Source organism: Benincasa hispida, chromosome 6, assembly GCF_027475165.1.
Source record: "Benincasa hispida cultivar pf3 chromosome 6, pf3_genome.v1.1, whole genome shotgun sequence".
NCBI classification, from domain to species: domain Eukaryota; kingdom Viridiplantae; phylum Streptophyta; class Magnoliopsida; order Cucurbitales; family Cucurbitaceae; genus Benincasa; species Benincasa hispida.
Window position 1 is genome coordinate 2,217,854 of NC_143483.1, and position 23,000 is coordinate 2,240,853.

Sequence of the window (23,000 nt, forward strand, 5' to 3'; positions counted from 1 at the left end):
TTCATTAATGAGATGCATCTAATTGTTTTTTTTTATATATATAGTTTGTATTACATCTAATGAGATGCATGTTGTTATCCTCAAATGCTTGTTCTGGTCTTGTATTATTGTTTGATGTTCCTGTTCCTATTGCACCTGTTTAAACCATACAACAATTAGTCTATATTCTATCATTGACTATCACTCATTATTATCATTCAATGAACATTGGTAGATTTCTATCACTATCTGTCGCTGATAAACAGTGATAGAAGTCTATCACTGTTTATTAGTGATATACACTGTCTATTGCAAACCATGAAATGTGATAGACAGTGATAGTGTCTATCAGTGTCTATCACTTCTCTATATACTAAAGCATGACATCAAGTGTAAGTAGTCTATGAATGATAAAAATACCAATTGTAAAAGAAATATCAAAACATCAACTGTCAGTAGCCCCCAACTAAACATGTCTAAAAAAATATATGTATACATTGGTAGTGGTATGAATGATAGACAACATAGACACTTATTGTCACATATAGACACTGATAGTAGTCTATTAGTGTCTATTTGTAATAGAAATTGATAGACTTCTATCACTTTTTATGTACTTATTTTCTTTATATCACAACATGACTAAACCATTTGAGTTTGGTTTGGACTGTAACCGTGGCCCACTTTTCTATATATAAAAATCCCCTTCTCCCCCTTCTATACTTTAACTTAAAGTTCTTCATTGTTGAGAATATTGGTATAAGAATGGTACACATTGGGGGGAGATATCTATATGAATATGATAAAAAAAGAATGAGGGTATTTATATAAGTTGTTTCCAAATTGGTTCTTTCCCAACTCAAGATAACTTCAATAAAATTGACCATTTGAGGGTTTGAAATTTCTTATATTTATGTTTACGCATGCTCATAAATGAGAGAGCTCCTTTTGTTTATTTAATATTTGGGATATATTTAGGAAAAGAAGAAAAAAAAATAGGTCACAAATTAAAATAGAGAATAGAGGAAATAGAAGGGGAGGTGATGATGCATAAAAAACATTTTTCATCCAATACTAACATAAAAGACATTTTAACTTTTTCCCCCCTTCAAGTTGAGTGCATTTGTTGGGGAAAGCATCTCATTACGGTAGAAATAAGCAGCAGTAATAATAATAATAACAGAGAAAATAAAGAAAAATAATGATAAAACTGAGAACACAATAATTAACGTGGAAAAACTTCAAACTAGATATCAGACCATTATTTAAAAAATTATTACAGTTACATATAAATTTCTCTCAAATCCCACTTGTAAGAGCACTCTCTCAGAGCATTATATCATTCACACAATTGAGCTAGTATACCAAGCCTTAAACTGATTCAAATTATGATGATTTAAACAAAAAAACATGAACTCTTATAATGTTTGAACCTTTCAAATGTTGGATCAATATTTTTCTAATATATTGTCAATACCCAATAATATTAATGTAACCTTTGAAAATTTATAGGTATTTTGAAAGGATGCGTAAATATTGGTTATCGTTCATTATACTAATGGTAAGGATACTTTTGAACGTTTTACGAGTAGTAAGAGTTTTTATGTACTTGTGCGTTCTAAAAGTTTATAGGGCATTAGGAAAACTTTGAAAAGTTTAAGGAAGATTTTGAAACAAAAATATAAAGTCCCGAGGTATTATTTATAATTCAGCTAATATTTATAGATCAATATATGTTAAAATATTATTTTGATCTCTTACTTGGACACTGGCTCAATTTTAGTCCATGTGCTAGTTATTGTTTATTTTTCATTCTTCTTCTACTGTTTGGTATTTTTACTATAAAATTTGAAAACATATCCACATTGTATTTTCTTGCATGAAAATTTTTATTATTATTTAATCAATTTTGATGAAACAAAATAACTTTGAACAACTAAATTTATGATTGACTGAAAATATACATATTAAAATTAAACAAGCTTCAAAATAAATGAAACAAAATGATATTTTATTTATGAATATATGCAAGCATAAGTCAACCAATATATTAATATTTATTCCAAATTTACACAAAGTACTGTATATATACATACATAAATGGAGAGAGATTTACATGGTGCAATGCAAACATCAGTATTTTGCTAATCTTAAACTCAAGTCAAGAGAAAGAGAGACAAAGTTCATCACTTTATTTTATTTATTTTTTTAAGACAAGAAAGTCTTTGATATATACAATAGTCTATATGCTAATCTAAATCTCAAGTCAATTGGATAATTGTAGAACAAGCATAGCATGAACCAATTTTTTTTTTTTCTTAAATTTTTGGTCTAGTTTCTATTTAGTTATATATTTCAAAATGATATACTTTTAATTTTTAAATTTTGAGTTTGGTTTAAATTTAATCTTTAGATTTCAAAATATTATAACTTTATTCTTGAGATTTGAGTTTTGTGTCAATTAGTTTCCCGATTTCAAGATTTACACTTTTAACCGCTATCTTTCAATGAATACTTACTTTTTGTCTTTAATTTAATGTCTTTTAATTAATTTCAAAGGAAAATTGCCCAAAATGACCCAATATTAAAAATCATCTATACAAATGAGCTATTTTTAAAAGCATGTTTTTTTTTTTTTTTTTTTTACCTTTTTGAAAAGTGAAATTATCATTTTATTCTTACATTACCAAAACATAAAATACCAAAAATGATCTATGTTTATGTGAGGTCATTTAAAAATAAATATTCTTTAATATTTTGTTTAATTTATAAGTTGGAAAGAACATGAAAAAACGTATGCAAACAAGCGAACATTTAACTAAGTCGTAATGACGAAGATATGATCAAAACAAAATTGCACAATAGTCAACGAAGCTAAGCAATCGCTAAGCTTGGGGTGTGGGATCGAGTATCTCTCTGTGTGTGATTTTGTTTTATGGTTATATCTTCATCGATACAACTCCATCTTATCTAAATGACCACTTGTTTTCATACGTTTTTTCATGTTCTTTATAACTATGCTCATAAAATAAGTACAAACTTTAAAAAATCTTCGACATTAATACTACGAAAGCCAACTTGATCTAAGTTTAATTTTTGTAGGGCCATTTAAATTCAAGATTTTTTTTACATTTTTCTGTCTATAAGCATAGTTAGAAAAGTATAAAAAATGCATAGTTATTTAGCAAAAAAATATCTAGAGAGCTATGATCAAATTTATGATATTTGATATTTTGTTAATATAAGGGAAATGATAATCACTCTCGAAAAGGACAAATAACATGTTTTTTCCTTATATATATATATATATATATATATATATATAAAAGGAGCTCATTTGCATAGAAGTTTTTAAGTTTTATGTTAATTAGTTATAATTCTTTTAGTTCTGAAAAATTACTCAATATAAGATTCACTCTTTCTAAATTAATTAATAGATATTATTGTCAAAAATTGAAAGTGGGTATTTCGTGAAAATTGAGGTTAAAGTGTAAATCTTGAAATCTAGAAACTAAATTGAAATAAAATTCAAATCTCAAAGATAAAATTGTTAGTGGCGAGATTAAAATAAAAATCAAAACTTTAGAATTAAATATGTAACATTTTGAGAAGAGTTGCTAGTACTACACAAAGAACACACAGATCCTGAAAATGTAATCTCTCCCCCACTGATAGAGGGTCAAGAGACGAAATAGAAACTAAACCTAAATCTTTGGAACCAAAATGATATTTTTCCTTTTCTTTTTTATGTTTTTTTTTTAAGACCTTAGTGAATATACAAGTTAAATTTTGCATCCAATTACCACATATACCTCCAAGAATCATAAGTAAAAATAACTTCTAGTTTACCTACAATGTACAATCTGTACTGACAAAGACAGCCCAAAACAACACCAGGACAAATAGTCAAATAGAACCTTATCACAATTTAGATATCATTATTATTATTATTATATATTATGAATTCATAGATTACATGTCTGGCCTTGTAGGGTCTATTATGCCAGGATGGCCCCAGTAACAAAGTCTTGGTACCATAATTTTTGACAAAAAAAAATGGTGAAGCCATGTTTCTAAATGCTGTTGCCCCCAAAAACAGGAAATGCCTCCTGACCTGTTTGGAGATGAAACAAACTACTTTGGAAATTTCATGGTCCTCATCAAATCAGTCTTGAAATGTTACAGCACTTGGGTAAAACAATTACACAAACTACAGATTTCTGTTCTAAAAACCGGGCTGGGTGTCAGTCGTTCGCAATTGAACAGCTATTTACGTCCTGATTTCTCCCTCGGAATCTCGTCTTCTCTTGATGAATTGTCCAATGTCGCATCCCTTTTACTTGCTGCAGCAATGAACGATTCTTCCCCCTTGAGAACTCAGATTATGACCTTTACACTGGAGGTGTTGTATGTTGACAAGCTTGATTACTGTGTGGAGGAGGTGCTTCGTCGCATTGTGGTTCATTCGACGATTCGAGTCCCACGTCGATTTGAACATGCGGTGGTTGAGACGATGGAGAGAGGACGGAGAGACGGCAGAGAGGGCAAGTGTTGTGGTTGGATAGCCAATGATCAATGCAGTCCATGTGAAATACATGCCCACATGATGGTATTTTCTGAAGTTTATCTTCTGTTTTGTATTCTCCTAAACAGACTGAACAACTGCAACCAACAAAAACGAACACACAAGGATTTATGGCTCTTTCAAGATGAGGCAGAAAAGAGAGAATTAACAAAACATTGGCTGCCTTTTATAATCAACACCCCAACCCTTTTCTTCTTTCTAAATTCATACATCACTTCTCATAATCTTTGAATCTTCACAACTTCCTTTGCCAACACAAAGATTCACATCGTAAAGGTCTACTACTAAATATCAAATGAAAACATAGTTGAGCCTATTTTCATCCTACTTGAGCCGATCAACACAAATATTCTTTTTTCTTAAGCCAAATCAAATGAATACATAATTAAACCAGTTGATTTAAAGTTCCATCCATCATTCAAACCCGTCTCAACCCGCTTAAACCATTGTAAAAAAGGGAAAAATGAAAACGAAAACAACTCGGTGATGGATTTAGTAATTTTTCAGTCTTACATAGAATCAATATTAAAGTCTCTATTGGGTAACTATTTCGTTTTTTTTTTTTTTTTTTTTTTTAGTTTTTGAAAACTAAATCAATTTTATCTCCATTTCTTACAATGATATGCGTTTTACTTTAAGTATAAGAGTTGTATTCTTAGTTAAATTTCAAAAACAAAAACAAGATTTTAAACTACTTTTTTAGTTTTCAAAATTTGGCTTGCTTTTTAAAATATTTGTAAAAATCAGATGAAAAGGAAATAATTTTAGGGTGGAAGGAGTACTTATAGACTTAATTTTCAAAAATTAAAAACTAAAAATCAAATGGTTACCAACTAGATCATAGTAATATTAGCTATTTAAAAAGCAACTAGCATCAACATCTAAAAATAGAAAGCCATAACTGAAGAGTTGAAGGAATTCAAAACTTAGTAAATTGAGGATCTGCTAAGCTCATTCAAGACCTCTTCAATTCATTCTAAGTTCACATACAAAACTTAACAGAAGAATAAGGCCAACCAAATAACCAGAACACATATAATATTCCTTTAAAATAAAACTTTTTTACTACAATACAGCAAGCAAACATAGGAAAAAATCCACTCACAGCGTGTCAGTGACAAAGAATGTCTCATTGTATACAATAATAGGAAGCATCTCCCTGAATTCCTTCTTCAACCCAACTTCAGACTGCTCAACCACAAGAATAAGGGAACATTCAAAATAATTAATAAAAACAAAGCAAATCACACACAAAGATCATTCTATAGACTTTTAAAAGCACAGGAAAAGCAAACACAAAGAAAAGTTCATACTGTAGAGATGTTATTGTTATTGACTGCAGCAGAAGTTCGCATTCGAATGGAAGTCCAATCAGCCCGTCGTCGACGAAGATAAAGGAGATAGAAAAGGAAAAGAAGAATGAAAGTGAAAAGAATTGGAATACAGAAAACAAAAAACTGATACAGCTTCAATTCTGGTGCAGGCCTTGAAACTGACCCTGGCCCTGAAGCAACTGAATAGCTTTTAGATGGATCCAAATGATCATAAGCCATTTTGACCCAAAAAAAAAACCCACTAATGTAATAGATCTTACAAACCCAGAAGTAATTTGAAGTTTTGGTAAAAACCCAGAAGCCAGAACAGAAAATTTCACCTAAATTAACACAAACCAACAATACCCAGATCCAGAAAAACAAAGAGGAAATAGTGTACAATGTGCTTAACAACCCCAATAAGCAAAATTAATATACCAAAGAAAATAAAAATGGAGGCATTAACAGTGCAAATCTGGACGAATTCACGGATTTCAATAAATGGGGTCTGCAGATTAGATGAAATCAATCGAACTCAACAAAAATAAGAACAAAATCAGTAGAAGAAGTAGCAATGAGAGTGAGAAAAACAAAGAAACAAGAAATTAAAATGCGGCGAAAGGGCAAAACAAAGAAGGAAAGGAAGTTAGGTGGGAAAGAGCGAAAAGAAATTGGAATGGAGAAGGAGAAGGAAACGAGTCTTTAAGTATACGATTTTCCTCGTCTCTTCATATAATATTAAAATGAAAGCAAAGCAATAGAAGATAAACATCATTTCTTTCTCCTTTGAATACAAAATAAAAAATAATAATATGAGATATTGTTGAATATCTTTTTCAGGGTCTTGCCAAATGAAATATGGAAGATTTTTCCTCTTTGTTTAAAAGCATTATAAACTTGGTTGGTTGGCTTTCTTCAAATGTTTTGGTTTCTTTATTAATTTTTCTAATGTTAATTGAGAATCGATTGAATTTCTGTTTTTAGTTATTATAAATCTTCCGTAGCTCAATATCAAAATCCATACACGCGGTTTTCAAAACCCCATCTCATATCATATAAAATTTCAAACAAATGCAATAACACATATTTGACGAAAATGAACCGTAGAACTTTCAAGATAGACGCAAAAGTTTAATGACAAAAATATGATTTAAACTATATTAGGCAAGGTTCTCAATATTGATGTTAAGGATGGAACCACATAGAGGCCATTGGACACCTGCCACCCTCAAATTATCGATTTTTGTATTTTTAATATAAATTTTCAAATAACAGTTAATAATATTATAATACATACGCATTTATTTTCAAATCTTCTTTGTGGTTGAGTGGTTAAGAGTTGATTGATGTTGCATAGGACTTGGGTTTGAATCTCATCTAATCTTTTTTTAAGAGTAGATTCCTATCCGAATTGGTTTATCTTGATGGAAATAAAAGTATGATTTTTTTAAAAAAAAATTCCAAATATGAAGTTAAAATATAAAGTAGGTTTTAGCTTTTTAGGTTGTAATTGCAAATCAATCTCCAAAAAATTAGAAAATCAGTGCAATTCCTTATCTTCTATGGAAGTTTTTTTTTTCCTTTCAAAATTTAGGGAAGTTTTTAATATCAATTATCAACAACGTTCTCTTGAATAAGTAATGTTTACTTTTCTTTTCCTATGTAATTTTCGTTATATATATTAGTTTTAAAGTTGTACAAGATAATTTCTTTGTTATTCGTTAGGCTATACGTATCATATCATTGATATGTAAGTTTGAAATTCTTCTTAGACTTTTTAGTTCTTATATTTTTAAATCTACATAATAGTTTTTAATATTTTTATTGTGAATATTTTTGTAGAATTACCTCTAATTCAATATGGAGAGATATTTTTATTGTGCCATTAATTTTTTTACATAATTTTTATATTTACATTACTCTCTATATATTTTCGTTTGTTTCCATGTTACTTTTACATTCACATAACTCGTATAAGTTTTTAAAATTAATTTCAAAGTTCAAGTTAGAAGATTATTTGTTGTCACTTGTCTAGACATACGAACTTGGCAAGTAAGTTTTAAAATCTTTTTAGACTTCAAGTTTTTATGCTTTTAAATCTATATAATAGAATGTAGTATTCTTATTATTAATACTTTTGTAGAGTTAATTTAAAATTAATATGGAGAGATTATAAAAGAAAAATAACAATGGAGGCATCATTTTCAAAGAAGAAAAATGTTTTGGGTTCTGATCGATCTTATGCATAATTCATTCTAGAAGAACTACTCGCAAATCCTGATCTAAGAACCAAAATTTATGAATACAATTATAATATTCGAGAAAGTTCATAGAACATATTTGCTAAAAGGTCCTTATCTGACTTGAAATCATACTTTTCCACTTTATGAAATTTGGTACAAAGTCAAGACGATTTAACCCAGCTTGGTTTAATGAATATTCTAATTGGTTAGAATATAACTTTTCAAAGGATGTTGCATTTTGTTTATGTTGCTATCTATTTAAACCAGAAGTAAGTGAAGAGTCAGGAGGTGATTGTTTTGTTAGTGAATGATTTTCTAATTAGAAGAAAGAGAAATTGCATATTCATATTGGTGGTCCTAATAATGCATACAATACGGCTTTGGGTAAATGTGAGGCTCTTTTGAAACAAAAACAACATATTGAGACTTTTTTAAATAGGATGTCTGACCAAGCACAAGTTGAGTATCGAACTCGATTAGGTGCATCGATCGACTATATTCGATTTTTATTACGACAGGGACTTGCATTCCGTGGACATGATGAGACAGATGATTCAAAGAATCAATGTACTTTTCTTGAACTTTTACAATGGTTATGCAATCATAATAAGGATATTGAAGTTGTGACTTTGAAAAATGCCCCAGATAATTTGAAATTGACTTCACCCGATATTAAAAAAGATATAGTGCATTCCATTACAGTAGAAGTTGTTGATATGATTTAAAAATATATGAATGACAAACAGTTTTCTATCTTGATAGACAAATCAAAAGATATATCTTCAAAGGAGCAGATGTCAATTGTACTGTGATATGTGGATAAAGGTCATGTGATTGAATGATTTGTTGGAATCATACATGTCAATGATACAAGTTTTCTATCACTTAAGAAAAGCCATAGATGATTTTTTTTTTTCCCTCAACATAGGTTAAGCATCACTAGTTTACGAGGACAAGGATATGATGAAACAAGTAATATTCAAGGTCAGTTCAATGGATTGAAAGCATTTATTTTAAAAGAAAATGAATGTGCTTTTTACATTCATTGTTTTTCTCATTAGCTTCAATTAGCTCTTATAGCTACTACTAAAAATCATGTGGAAATTGTTGGTCTGTTTTTTATTGTTACAAATATGATGAATGTAATTAGGGCATCAGCAAAACGTCAAGATATTCTACGAGAGAAACATATAATGAAAATTTTTGAAGCCTTAAATAATGGTGAAATATTAAGTGGTCGAGGATTAAATCAGGAGATGATGATTAAAGAACCAGGAGATACGCGATGGAGATCACACCACTACACTTTAACGAGTTTTATTACAATGTTCTCTGCAATAGTTGATGTACTTGAGATAGTTGTGCAAGGTGGATCAAATTCAGAACAAAAATATAAAACAAAGACTCTAATAAGTTCAATTCTATCTTTTGACTTTGTTTTTCATATACATTTTATGAAAATTATCTTGGGAATCACAAATGACTTGTCTCAGGTATTACATAGAAAAAATCAAGATATTGTGAACGCGATGAATTTAGTTAAAATTTGTAAAGAAAGACTTCCAAAAACAAGAGAGTCAGATTGAGATTCGTTGTTGAGTATGATTTCTGATTTCTGTCATAGTCATGATATTGGAGTCCATAAAATGAATGATCTATTTCTAATTCAAGGAAGACAAAGGTGAAAATCTCAACCAGTTACAAATTTACATCATTATTGTGTTGAAGTTTTCTATGCCGTCATTGATATGCAACTTCAAGAACTGAATAATTGTTTTACTGAAATAAATATTGAATTGCTTCTTTGTATGGCATGTCTAAATCCGAGTAATTTATTTGTTTCTTTTGATAGAAAAAAGCTTAGTCAACTTGCTCAATTTTATTCAAAAATCTTTTCAGCTATTGAACTCTCTATGCTTGAGGATCAACTTCAAAATTACATTATTGATATACATTCAAATATTGAGTTTGTCGAGCTAAAAAACATATGTGATCTTGCAGTAAAAATGGTCCTGACGAATAAAGACAAGGTCTATCCATTAGTTTACATATTACTTACCTTGGCATTGATTTTACTTGTCGCCACAGCTACTATAGAGAGAACATTTTCTGCTATGCATATTGTGAAAACTCGATTGTGTAATTGAATGGGAGATCAATGGATGAATGATAGTTTTATAGCCTATATTGAAAATGGTTTTTTTGATAAGTTAGATACTGAAGTTATCATGGATCAATTTCAAAACATGAAGACTCGTAGAGGGCAATTATAATGTACTAAATTAGTTAATTTATGAAGTTATGAATACTTTTTTACATTAATTTATAGATATCTTTTTGCATATAGTGCTCCCTATATAAAATTTCTGGCTCTGACACTAATTGATGTCGATGAAAATAACCAAGTCCCAATTTTTTGAAAATATGGATGGAGATATCAATGGAAGTCTCAGAAAAAAAAATATAGAAATTACTGGAAATTGATGAAAATTGTTATATTTAGTTAATGAAACTTTGATTGTGGCTTAATTACACTATAATTAACCACCTTTAATCACACTTTCTATAAAATAAAACAACACTTAGATGTATATTATTAATATTTATGTAAATAATGATGCGAGAGTAGAAATTTAAAAAAGAGATGGAAAATAATTACAAAATAATATAAAGTTTAAGAATATTTTGCGGTGAAATGATATAAAAATTATAAAAGTTTTGGATGGTTAAAGAAAAAAAACTCATATCAATTCAATTTTAAGGGGAAATGATGTGAAATTTAAATGAAAAAGTTTGAATAAGGTTAAAAATAAATGTATATTATTTTTTGTAGTTTTTTCAAATTAAATTTCTTTAGAAATGAAAGTTTTGAGTTGAAAATAAAGTTAAAAAATAAAAGTTGGAAATTAAAAAAAATAACACATAAAAAAGGTTTAATCCTTCGTTGAAAATGACATTGACGTGTGAAACTATAGAATTGTGTAAATAGAAGCATAAAATTGAAAAACTTGATTTGAGCTAATGTAGTTGATTAAGAAAAATCAAAATTTCTCAAAATTTTCTCGAAATCTCGAAATTTCGTTCAAAATGGAGGGAATAGAAATATTCTTGAAATTTCTCGAAATTGGGGGAAAATGAAGATTCCCCAAATCAAAATTTCAAGGTCATCAAAATATTGAAATTTCAAGATTTCGATGGAAATTTTAAATTATGACTATATGTATAATGATATTTTTTATAGGCTAAATTAAAATTTCAATCATTTTTCTTTCTTTAAATTTAACCGTAGCATGATGCGAGATCCTATCATTAACTTTTAGAATGATAATTGATGTATAATCAATGAACCAACTTAAATTGACACAACATGCTTGATCCAAGGTTCTTTTTCTTTTTCTTTTTCTTTTTCTCTTTTTTTTTTTGTTTTTTTTTTTTGTTTTGTTTTGTTTTGTTTTTTTGTTTTGTTTTGTTTTATTTATTTATTTATTTTTTGTCTATTAAAGACATGTTTTTGATTAATTTAGAAAAAATGTTTCTCAAAAAGCCATTTTCATTTAAACATTTTTGATAAAAAAAATAATTTAAAATAAAAATCCTATCTTTTCACATTTGAACTATGTTCATGTAGACTTCTATCTTTTCACATTTAGAAGTCTATCACTAACATACTTTTAGTTGACAACCTAAATCTATAAATAGTAGATTATTTTGACGGATAAATTTCAATCACAATGCACAACTAACATATATTTTATCTCTGATATCACTAATGGGTTTCAAACAATTTTTCTTTCTTTTTCTTTATCCATTTTCTCACTTACTTTCTCCAATTTTATTTTATCTGTCTACTTCATTGAGAGCTCAACAAAATATTCAAAGTAATTTGATGCAATCTCATTTTCAAAGTAACCATAACAACTAGAAATAGCTAAACTGCATCTAAACTATCTATGATTGAAACTCAAAAGTACGTAATACAAGTCTATAAGTAATATTGATCTATATAAGTGATAAACTTCTATATATCATGTGAAATCTATCACTGGCTATCATCAATATATTTCAGACAATATAAGTCTTTATGTCATACACTCTAATCATTGATAGATTATATTGATGAACCAAAGCCAAGAGTATAAAGACTAGCATAACTCTAAATATTTGAAGGATCAAAAGTTTAAATAGCTATTAGTTACAAAATTATATAAGTTTGACTTCTTAGGCATTTAAAAAAAATCAGGGACATATTAGAAACAAGAAAGTTTAAACCTTGTAATTTAATCAACCTATTTTTTTATTATTTAGAAAGAAGAGAGAGAGATATGTAAGCAACAAAAAAATTATGTTCATTTCCATAATTGAATGGCATGATTTGTGCATAAAGAACCTTTTAGTTTCCCCCATAAAAAAATTGAAGGAAAAAAAAAAACTCAATTTGGCATTTTAGGGAAGACAATGAGATCTTTGGGGTATATGCTTTAATTAGTCAAATTTTCCCTTCTTTGGTTGAACATTGCAAGAGTGGCATGTTCATATGCAGAAAGATAATAATATGTATTCTTTGACAATTTTTTAATTGCTTTTTCTTTTTCCTCATGAAATATAAAACTTCAACAACTTCAAAGTCCTTGTTAATAATTCTAAAAAAATGCACCTCTTTGGAATTTATTTGATACACATTTCTCTTACCTTATCCTTTCATATCTTTATCCTAGTATTTTTTATTAACAGTACATAATATCTTGACTCTAAAATCTCACCTAATTCTGTCCTGAAAACAACATAACCTTTCCAACATTTAAAAGGTGTTAAATTAAACCCTAAAGAAAAAAAGGCATTTTCCAGCAGCTATTCCCAACATACATGTTGCACTCAACTACTTTTGGCTCAAAGAGCCAAAATTATGTCCAATGATTTTTTTAGTCCAACAATTGTAGACCAAAAGATCTCATTCTCAATCTTTAAGAAAGAAATTATGTCTTATTCAGTGAACTATGCTCGAACTTGTGACATAATTTACTCTTTTCAAAGATAGATCACATTCTTCGAATCACTTGTTCAAACCACAGACTAATCCTTCAGTAGGTTTATCTATTGAAGAGAGAAACAAATCGAAAAGAAAACCTAAATTTTATATTTGTAAGTACTTATTCTTGGTATGAGATATATATTATATATATATATGATTTATGAAAGACTAACAGAGGGTATTTCTTGTTAGAAACAACAACAGAAGATATGAGGAACAAGTTGGAGGGTAATAGAAGGGAAAAGGAAAGAAGGAATAGCTTGCTTAGGAGTTTGGAAGTTGAAGTACTTCCATAAATGGATTTCGATACCATGATGAAAATGAAAAACCATTCTCAAGGCCAACAGAAGATATGAGGAACAAGTTGGAGGGTAATAAAAGGGAAAAGGAAAGAAAGAATAGCTTGCTTAGGAGTTTGGAAGTTGAAGTACTTCCATAAATGGATTTCGATATCACGATAATGAAAAACCATTCTCAAGGCATGTAGTTCTGGTATCTTGCATTACACTTCCAAGTAATGTCGGGTTGCTTGTAACGACAGCATCTACTCCCTCGGCTAACATTCTTTTCATCGAATCGGAATCATCAACTGTCCATGCATACACGTTTTTATCTCTCCTGTTGATTAAAACGTGTCAACTTGATACTATAATGCAAAGCCGATTAAGCTGCCTTTTATACTTTTTGTGTGGGATTCAAACCTCACCTCTTAATCGAGGATAGGTATATGCATTAACCAGTTTTGTTGTCTTTTGTACATTAATGAACCAAATGGAAGCCGTACCTGTGCAGTATTCGCATAAGATTTTCATCAATCAAAGGATGATAGACACCAACCACCTTGGCTGCTTTCATTCTCAGCAAGTTGGTTCGTTCCCCTGTAGTTGGGTCCATCATTACAATATACCCCACCTGCAAGTAAAACATATACTTCTATGAGACATGTAAACTTTTCAAACTCTAACGGTTAAAACCAAATCCTCCACTTACAAATGAGCTGTTATTTAGGGGGAAATCCATGTTTGACATAGTCAAATAACCACGCACAATTAGCAAATTCAAGAATTAATTAAAATCCAGCTGCTTATGCACAAGATAAAAAACGCGACAAACTCTATAAACTTTAATAACACAGCTCAATAGCAAGAATTTAGGACTGTTACCACCGATTGACAAGGTTTATTCCAGGAGGGGCAAGAAGGGTATTTCACCCTACACAATTGCTGAGTGGCTTGCACGCTGCAGTATGGATGGAATAGAATGTTGTTATATGGTCTGTTTTTGGGTAGAGGTCGTTATCTTGATTAGTATGTAAGAACTTGCAACCTCTTGAATTAGATGGGGACTATATTTATTTTCTTTGTTCATTGTGGTCTTGTTGCTCGTTTGTTAGTGTTAAAGTATATTTTGGCTTGTATCCGGTTATCTTGAAGTCTCATTTATCAAACAAATTAACGAGTATCCTTATATAAACATCCCAGTTACATTGAGCCAATGTCTTTTACCTGATCCGGTATCATATGGCAACGTACTGTAAATCGGGTGAAATGGATTTTGATGATAATAACTGAATGTAGAAAACGTTTAGTCAAACAAACTACACAGCAGCATTAACAATCGAAAAAGTAAACCATCCACTAGGTTAAATAATGGTTAGTCGGTTTAGTAATAATCCTGTAGCCACAAAATTAAGTCTTAGAATTTTTCATAATATAAAAAATAGCTCCCTGACTAGACTTTGCAGAAGGTGATCTCGAATAGATGAACACTAAAACCAGTTTTTACTCACCTTAATATCCGATGATAATCTGATTACGTCCCTTGCTAAGCTATCACTCTTCGCCCAGACAAGACAATTTTTACATTTTGTCTTCTCGACCTGAAATTTAGACAAGAACAACCATTAGGCTGCAAATATGAAGAAATTACATGAGCTGCATAACTTTACACACTTGATCACTTCTTTTCCTTTTCTTTGTTTTGACTTTTTCATTCTTAATGGATGGAAAGAACAAGGTTAGAAAAATGCAATGGGCCCACCAACAATTGCTGGTAATCGGAAATAAAGGGACCACATAAAAGAAATAATTCACATATGAACCTAAAGAGTAAAGGCTCTAGAAAAAGATCTTGCAATCATTTGGAAACAAGAACATATTCTTGCCTGAAAATTCCCAGTCCCCTCACCACATAATCTGGACACCAACTCCCAACCGACTGACTCAATGAGAACCACCCTATCCCTTACATCTTTATTAGCTTTAAACAAGCACCAAATCTTTCCTTGTACTTTGGTGGGGAGTGCGGGGTCATAGAGCTGGAAGGTTTGGCAGTCTTGATTCTGAGAAGTGAATAGAAATAAAAAAAAAAAAAAAAAAAAAGGATTCCTGCAACACATCTCGAACAGATAGAGAATGGACTTTTTTTTTAATAGAATCAACAACTTTCATTGAGACAAAATGAAAGAATACACGGGCATCCAAAAAGATAAGCCCACAAAAAACATCAAGGGATTCCAAGTATAAGTAGAATGTTCCTCATTGAATAATTTTTTTTAGAAAAAAAAAAAAAAGCCAAGGCAAAACATGAAACCTCTCCCTACCTCGGAACATTCTATTGTTCCTCTCCCCCCAAATATCCACAACACAGCTCAAACCCCAGCATACCACAAAAAGCGACCTCTCTCTAAAAGGCGGATAGAGAATGGACCTTGTACATAATAGTAATACCTCAGAATGTAGAGAATGGACATTGTACATAATAGTAATACCCCCAGAAGAACCTATGGTTTTTGGTTGATTATTTTCTATTATTTGTTTAATCCGTGAACAATTACCATTGGTTAGTGTGACAGATTAATCGCTTAAATAGTGATTGTTCATGTCTTTTATACATGTGTTCATAAGAAAAAGAGTCGAATTTCACTCGCTTCTTTGATCATCTTTTGTATACTGCCCTCACTTTGTGTAAATTTACCCCATATTTTTGTGATTACAATTTTACATCCCTTATTGCACAGTGGAAAACTATTATGTAATCTCTCATGGCTTTGTGCCTTTTCGTAATTTCATACCATCAATGAAATTATCCTTAATGTTTCTCATCAAGAAAAGCTATACATGTGTTTGAGATCCATAATTATCATGAATATATGTTTAATGGGAATAGTAAATGGGTCGGGTTATGATTTTGACTAATTTATGGCTTTCTATGATTATCATGGCCTTAGGAATTTAAAAGCGATTAATTGAATTTGGTTAGCTTAGTTTATTGTCCTAATTAATCTCTGTACTTAATATGACTAGTTGATTACCATGGGACTTATTGTGCCTAGCTGATTGGCAAGTTTAGAGTTAGTTATGATAATTAGTCTAATTAGTTAAATCAAGAGACCTTAGGGGCTTTTCTGGCTGTTCCAGATTAATTGGTTACCCCCCCACCCCACCACCACACACACACACACACACACAAAAAAAAACTGCTTTTACATTCAGATTTAGCTTAAGTTCAGCTCTATGTGGATATGACCCGGTCCACTGTTAAGTACTACAAATCTAATAGCATAGATCAGTAATTTTATTTGATTGGAGCCTCAACAGCATTCACATCAAACAACCACAACTTGAGCAACCTTATATTTTACAGATACTCCACAAAAACAATAACTTATATTAACATGTTTAAATATTTTTTTATTTAGTAGAAAATTGTGCAGACAAAGGAGAAAGAAGAGAAAACTCACAACAGAAATGATATCTTTTGCAAGCCCATTTTCATATGACGGTGGTCCAACCTTTGCGTCTAGAATCACCTGCTGAACTGATTTTGCCATTAGCTGCACAAATACAAGAGAATGATAGTCAACTGAAAATGTGAGTCTTCTAAAGAATAAAATAAGAAATATCAGACTGGCTGGCAGGCAGGATCAGATAGGCATATGATGGTACTCAATGCATTCATACTAAGAGCGCATATATCCTACAGCATACCACCAAAGCTTCTTCAACTGTAGGAATGTTGAAATCCAGCAATTTATGAATGTGTTGATAAAAAGCACCAAGATTTTTTATCTACAACCGAAAACTACAGATCATGTTAATAAAGAGCAGTAAAAGAAAGGTTAAACAACTACACTTCAAACAAAACATTTTAAACCCAGACTAAACAACTCTACTCTCCAAAAAAAGAGTTCCTTAACCTAGACTGAACAATTCAGAACCCAAAACACATATTATTTAACTTCACTGGCTATATAACTCTAAAAACTAAACAACGTTAGACTTAAAAACTCCACTTAATGCCCAAAACACCACTTAGAGAGTTGCTTAATATAGATATGAAGATGCAGAATCTACACTCACCTCTTTCATGCTAAAATTTCCAACTTTGGAAGTATTGGATCCAGTTATCCTCTGCAAGTCCCTGCCTGTCAGGTGATAATCAAACCTCCAAATATCTTCAAAAGTTTCTTAATATGAGAATAAAACATTGTCAACTATGATAAAAGGACTGAGTCAAAATTGAATGCTATTCAGCTATTTAGTATCACCAACTCATCTATTATGGCATATCAGCTCAATCCACTGCATATGAAAACACTACATACACCTCGACCACAACCCAATATTGAAATCATCTTTGATTATTTAATCTCAATTACAGGAAGAAAATTGGCAAGCACTAGCCTGATTAACCGAGTTAGGGAAACAACTGGAAAAGGTGAGTGGTTGTACACAGTTTTGATAAATACCTGTCATGAAGAGCAAATAAGACTCCATCTGAAGAACGAGAAACATCAACTTCAATGCAGTTGGCTTGAGAACGAAGAGCTTTGTTATAAGCATCCATCTGTTGAAAGTAGAGGAAAAGATCATAACCAATAAAGAGCCACAAAGAGCGACAAGAGATTATTCAAAATTTTAATCTATTGAGGAGTCGTACAGTGTTGGGAAAGGCCTTGGATGAGTCGCCGCCATGAGCACACACAAGAGGCGGATGATTCAGCCATTTGCACTTCCTTTGTTGCATCTGTACAGAGAAGAAACAGAATCATGTGATTTTGGAATTGAATTAGAGGATAGAGAGCAGAGAAAGGAGAAAAGGGTACCTGCTGAAAGCGCTTGAGCTTGAAATGGAAGTAAATGGGAGGGAGAATTGCGATGAAAGCGAGGCATAGAATAGTGAGACGAAAGAGCCGTCGGGAAGAGAATCTGAAAGGGAATCGATTGCGCCATGGTCTTTGCCCAATCCAACGCCTTCTTCCAACTCTAGAGATGGAAATCGCCATTCCAATGGCAACTTTCTGAATCAAACTTTTTTTTCTAACACCTGCGGACTGGGAGAGACTGGCAGACTGCCCACGCCAGTTGGGAGATTTCTATTGATTTTTCTTTGGGAGAAACGTTTTCTTTTTTCTTTTTAGCAAAAGGAAAAAAAAAATATCGATTTTTATCCTATGTATTAATTAGAGGTCTTGGTTCTAGCTTGGGTTGGGATTAAAATACTTTTTGGACCAAATTCAATTTTGAGAAAATTATATGAATGATCCAAATTGAGAGAGAAAATGAGTTTTACCCTCACTTTTTGAAAATGAGAGTTTTTTTTTTCCTCTTTGCTGATGTTAGAGTCGAGTGAAATTACCAAAACAAAACCCTCGCACATGCAGATTGGCTCTCTTGTCCTCTCGCTCTTCGATCTCTGGCTTTGCAACACAACAAAAAAATGGGAGAGAAGAAGAAGCCAACGGAAGAAGAAAAGCCTCTATCATCCTTCGCTCTCCTCTCCTTTCTCGCTCAATCTCTCGCAGTCTTGTTTTGCAACAAAAAATAAAACGAGGGAGAGAAGAAGATTCATGACTTCGCCGCATCTAGTCACTTGTCGGAGAAGAAGAGGAAGAAGACGAAAAGAAAATAAGAAGAAAAAAATTGCTCGCCGGAGAAGAAGAAGAAAAGAAAAAAAAAAGTCACTCGTCGAAGAAGACGAGGAAGGAAAAGAGAATAAAAGAAGGAAAAAAAAAAGTCACTCGCCACAGAAGAAGAGGGAAAAGTAGAAAATAAAATAATTTGAAGAAATGATAAATTGATAAATTCACACATGCATGATGTGAGTAAAAAGGTCAATTAACAATGGTTTTTAAATAGTGGGTCATCTATAATTTTGGGCCTCCAAAATGGGTCAAGAACATAATTTTCCTATTCAAACATTTGGGTGAGGTTGATTTGGGTTATTTGGATTATTTATTTAAATTGTTGTTCTACAATTAAGTAAAATGTTAAGGACTCTTGTAAATAAAGTAATCCGGCTCAAATTATGCAATGTATAGTAAAATGTAAAAAGAAAAAAAAAAAAAGCATAAGGAGCAAAAATGATATTTGGGCTATGTAAAATGTCCAAAAAGTCGTCAAATATACTGGAACGGACAACAGAGAATCACACTCACATTGAAACAGTTTTCTACTTCTTTTATCATTACCACCAACTTTGTTTTTGGAAAATTGTTGATTTTGACCCAAGAAGTTTTTTTCCAATTCAAAGGTAACATCATTTTTAAAATCTACTTTTTTTTTTAAACATCTTTTCCATCTTTTCAAACTTTAAGTGGGGGATCCACTATGTGAAAATACCATTTTGGCCCTCAGTTTAAATCAATCTATTCATCTTCCCATGAAAGTTAGAGTTTTTCTACTTCTTTTATTCTTCCAGTGCGCTTGACAAGATCTCCTTCTTTAATAGCGGTATCACTACCAAAGACAACAATCCCTACATTCTCATCGTTGAGTTCGGTCTATTCATCTTCTTGTGAAAATTTCAACCATTGTTGGTCTCTCTTCTCGCAAAAACTCCCCTACCTCTGTAAAAAAAAAATCCATATTTCATGGTTGTTGGACATATTATGTTTTCCCTTCACCCAATTCAAATTTTGACAAAAGGTACACAAGTACCTTTTCCATTTTTTTTTCTTTCTAAATGATTAATCGATTATATTGTTTATAGGGGGAGTCTGTGTGATTTTTGGTAAAAATGTGTAGCGAAAAACCCAAAACATTTTTGCATCATTTGAACTTTAACGAATTTAAAAGAACTTCACGAGACAAATATCCTGTCTAGGGTAAGGAAGTAAATGTTCGTCTGGGTTTGATTTCACATTTTTTGGGGTGTATTAAACTTCATGAGACAAGTTCCTGAAGTTGTTACTGTTGGATTTTATGTCCTAAAACTCGTAGTTTGTAATATCATATTCTTGTTCAATAAAGCAATTATTGAAAATCTTTAGTAAATTTAAATTCTATATTCATGAATCCAATAAACTAAGGTTCCGAGGCTATTAAGTTTAAGTTTGAACTTTATGTAGTGACAAAAATGTGGATCAAGTTCAAATATATATAGCCAAAATGGTCTGTAGTATATGGATAAGGTTGGGCGCCTTATTCTGAGGACACTATGGATGCAACCCATTTTGTAGTTAGTACAAACGATGTGATCCTAAACCGTTCAATGGAGACATGAAAATGGAGGCATCCTATGTAAAGAGTTTACATAAGACTGAACCATGAAATAGTCACTTTTACGTTCTAAATGCCGTTTAATGTATAAAACTGACTATTTCGTTAATTGATGACCTAGGTAACTTAATCTTAATCCTGAGCTAACTATGAACTCTTGTTCACTCGGAATTATCTTTAGATCTGCATAGGTGAGGGCAGCTCATTATCGCTGACCCAATAAGTCTCCCATTTCAGGGATAAGATCAGGTGGATAGTTGGGAACAAGGGTGCAAGATGGAATTCACTCCTACTCGTTATAGGGATAGTAGATAGGTTGTTCCCTTTAGTACTGAATCCAGGTCTTGAACAAGGGGGCCCACCCTCTCATTGGCCCGAGAGGGGTTTGGTTTATAAGTTGGATCTTAAACCAATTTTTCATTAGAGGATCAGTAGCACTTAAGGAATAAGATGTAGTCTCGGGGGTAAAACGGTTTTTATGACCCAGTCGAGATTACGAACAACTTATGAAGGATTAGCTTACTAATCATGGTTATATCAAATGGACACAAATATATCTATAGTGAGGGGAATGCAACTACAGGACTATAGTGGAATGACTCGTTAGTTAACGAATGTTAATTAGCTCCGTCTAAAGAGTTTAGCCAGCTAATCTTCGATCGTTGGAGCCCATGATCTATAGGTCCATTAGGTTCCCCTACTAGCTCATATGAAATAAACTTAAAACAGAATGATAGAATAATTTGAATAGTTCGAATTAGGTGAAGAGAGAGAAACCGACAAGTATATGTGATATAGTGGTCGTTTTTTCAATTTAGAAATGGTCAAAGATGTAAAAAGTCAAAGAGTTGACTTTTAACTTTGAAAAGTCAAACTTTGACCGATTTTATATTCAAATGTGATTTGAATTTTGAGAAAATGAATGCGGATTCATGCTCGAGAGGTCAAAATTAGTCAACACGGAAAAAATCATAAAAAGTCAAAATGTTGACTTTTTGGTCAAAGTTTGACTTTGACCAAATGACTATTTTGCCCTTTGACTAAAGTTAATGGGAAAATTCAAACTTTTGTTCGATAATTTCACTAACAAAATAGTGGGCTAGGTATTGGCTTATAGTAGAGACATTAAGCCCACTTAGATAGTGGATTCTAGATGTTGCGTTTTTGTGAAGTTTTTTCATGCAATTTTGCATGGCCCTTTTCTATAAATAGGGGCTTGTGTTTTTAGATTAAAAACTTTTGGAGATTTTGCAAAATTAGTTTTTAAAATTGGGCTGAAAAAAAAAACCCAACCCAACCCAATTTCACTATACTTTTTCCATCTCTTTTTCTCTCTCTCGGGTTCTTCTTCCATCGGGTCCCACAACCCGGTTCTAAGTCCAGAGAATAGTAGGTCAACTCTAGTGGTGGTCCGTTCGTGTTTGGGTGGAGATAGACGAGTTTCGAGAGCTTCAAAGATATTATTTCAAAATAACCCTAATTAATTCTTTTAGGGTTACATGTTTATTTTGGGCAATTAGAGTAAAATCAATTCTTATTTCCACTGCTCATGTCGATTTTTCCATCAGTTAAGAATATTTGTCTCCTGAAAGTATTCGCAACAATGGAAAGTTTATAAAATAGCTTGACAGCTCTCTGTCGTTTCTCTCGTAATGTTGTAAATCTTCACGAGACAAAAGATAAAAATGAACTCAACTTTACAAGACTATAGACTGTTTTTTATCTCGTAAAATTGAGTTCGTAAGTAAGTCTTTTATCTCGTGAAGTAACTTCACAAGACAAACTTACAACATTACGAGATAAACGACAACCTATCTCTTTTGTCTTGTAATATTGTAAGTTTGTCTGGTGAAGCTACTTCACGAGACAAAAGATTTACTTACAAACTCAACTTTACGAGACAAAATACGGTGTATAGTCTCGTAAAGTTGAGTTCATTTCTATATTTTATCTCGTGAAGTAACTTAACAAAATGTTATGGTTCTCTGGCTTCTTTCTTTTGAAGTTCGTCTTTTTTAAGGGTCTTTTCTTTCACTAAGAATTTTAACATTGTATCATGTTTTGTGGCATGTATAGTTAATTATTATGGAGTCGAGGATCGAGTCAGCAAGATTATTTAAGCCTTCATTATCTTCATGTTCTCATCGGGCTAAAACCTATATGGTGATTCGTATAAAGTTAACGAGGGTTCAGTTAGACATGTTTAGGCAAACCATATTCGGAACCGTTTTAGATAGTACTCCTTCCCTCAATGATTAGTACATCACCTACTTCTCAGGGAGGTTGTGGATGATAGACCGAACGTAATTTCCTTTAATATGTTTGGGTCTAGGGTGTCATTTGGTAAGG

General features: G+C 31.5%; 2 protein-coding genes and 1 pseudogene across 9 annotated transcripts; 1 reads left to right on the top strand and 2 right to left on the bottom strand.

Annotated features, from left to right (window-relative positions):
• Positions 1 to 3,897: 3,897 nt before the first annotated feature.
• LOC120079456 (RING-H2 finger protein ATL7-like) lies at positions 3,898 to 6,737 on the bottom strand. Its single transcript, XM_039033647.2, has 3 exons — positions 5,878 to 6,737; positions 5,670 to 5,752; positions 3,898 to 4,641 (listed from the first exon to the last, which is right to left on the bottom strand). Exons 1-3 carry the CDS (start codon positions 6,115 to 6,117, stop codon positions 4,371 to 4,373), a joined length of 594 nt encoding a protein of 197 aa, XP_038889575.1. The 5' UTR covers positions 6,118 to 6,737; the 3' UTR covers positions 3,898 to 4,370.
• Positions 6,738 to 8,560: 1,823 nt separating this feature from the next.
• On the top strand, positions 8,561 to 10,267 carry LOC150035343 (uncharacterized; annotated as a pseudogene).
• A 3,006-nt stretch (positions 10,268 to 13,273) lies between these two features.
• On the bottom strand, positions 13,274 to 18,578 carry GDPD4 (PLC-like phosphodiesterases superfamily protein). Of its 8 annotated transcripts, none has more exons than XM_039034969.2 (10): positions 18,257 to 18,569; positions 18,091 to 18,177; positions 17,900 to 17,997; positions 17,511 to 17,571; positions 17,139 to 17,219; positions 16,892 to 16,984; positions 15,314 to 15,466; positions 14,939 to 15,028; positions 13,934 to 14,061; positions 13,274 to 13,767 (listed from the first exon to the last, which is right to left on the bottom strand). In XM_039034969.2, exons 1-10 carry the CDS (start codon positions 18,434 to 18,436, stop codon positions 13,602 to 13,604), a joined length of 1,137 nt encoding a protein of 378 aa, XP_038890897.1. In that variant the 5' UTR covers positions 18,437 to 18,569; the 3' UTR covers positions 13,274 to 13,601. The 8 variants fall into 8 exon arrangements, with proteins under 8 accessions (XP_038890897.1, XP_038890895.1, XP_090171204.1 ...); XM_039034967.2 differs by having other exon boundaries at positions 15,314 to 15,490; XM_090315078.1 differs by having other exon boundaries at positions 17,511 to 17,575.
• Between the last annotated feature and the right edge of the window lie 4,422 nt (positions 18,579 to 23,000).

What these genes read in the sequence shown, in the direction of transcription:
- LOC120079456 (XM_039033647.2), bottom strand. Translation starts at nt 6,117, where the DNA reads ATGGCTTATGATCATTTGGATCCATCTAAAAGCTATTCAGTTGCTTCA. An exon ending in ATAACAATAACATCTCTACA is followed by an intron (nt 5,753 to 5,877) that starts GTATGAACTTTT and finishes GTGGTTGAGCAG; the next exon opens with TCTGAAGTTGGGTTGAAGAA. An exon ending in TTCTTTGTCACTGACACGCT is followed by an intron (nt 4,642 to 5,669) that starts GTGAGTGGATTT and finishes TGTTGGTTGCAG; the next exon opens with TTGTTCAGTCTGTTTAGGAG.
- GDPD4 (XM_039034967.2), bottom strand. Translation starts at nt 18,436, where the DNA reads ATGGCGATTTCCATCTCTAGAGTTGGAAGAAGGCGTTGGATTGGGCAA. An exon ending in CAGTTGAAGAAGCTTTGGTG is followed by an intron (nt 16,985 to 17,138) that starts GTATGCTGTAGG and finishes GTATTTGTGCAG; the next exon opens with CTAATGGCAAAATCAGTTCA. An exon ending in AGGGGACTGGGAATTTTCAG is followed by an intron (nt 15,029 to 15,313) that starts GCAAGAATATGT and finishes TCTAAATTTCAG; the next exon opens with GTCGAGAAGACAAAATGTAA.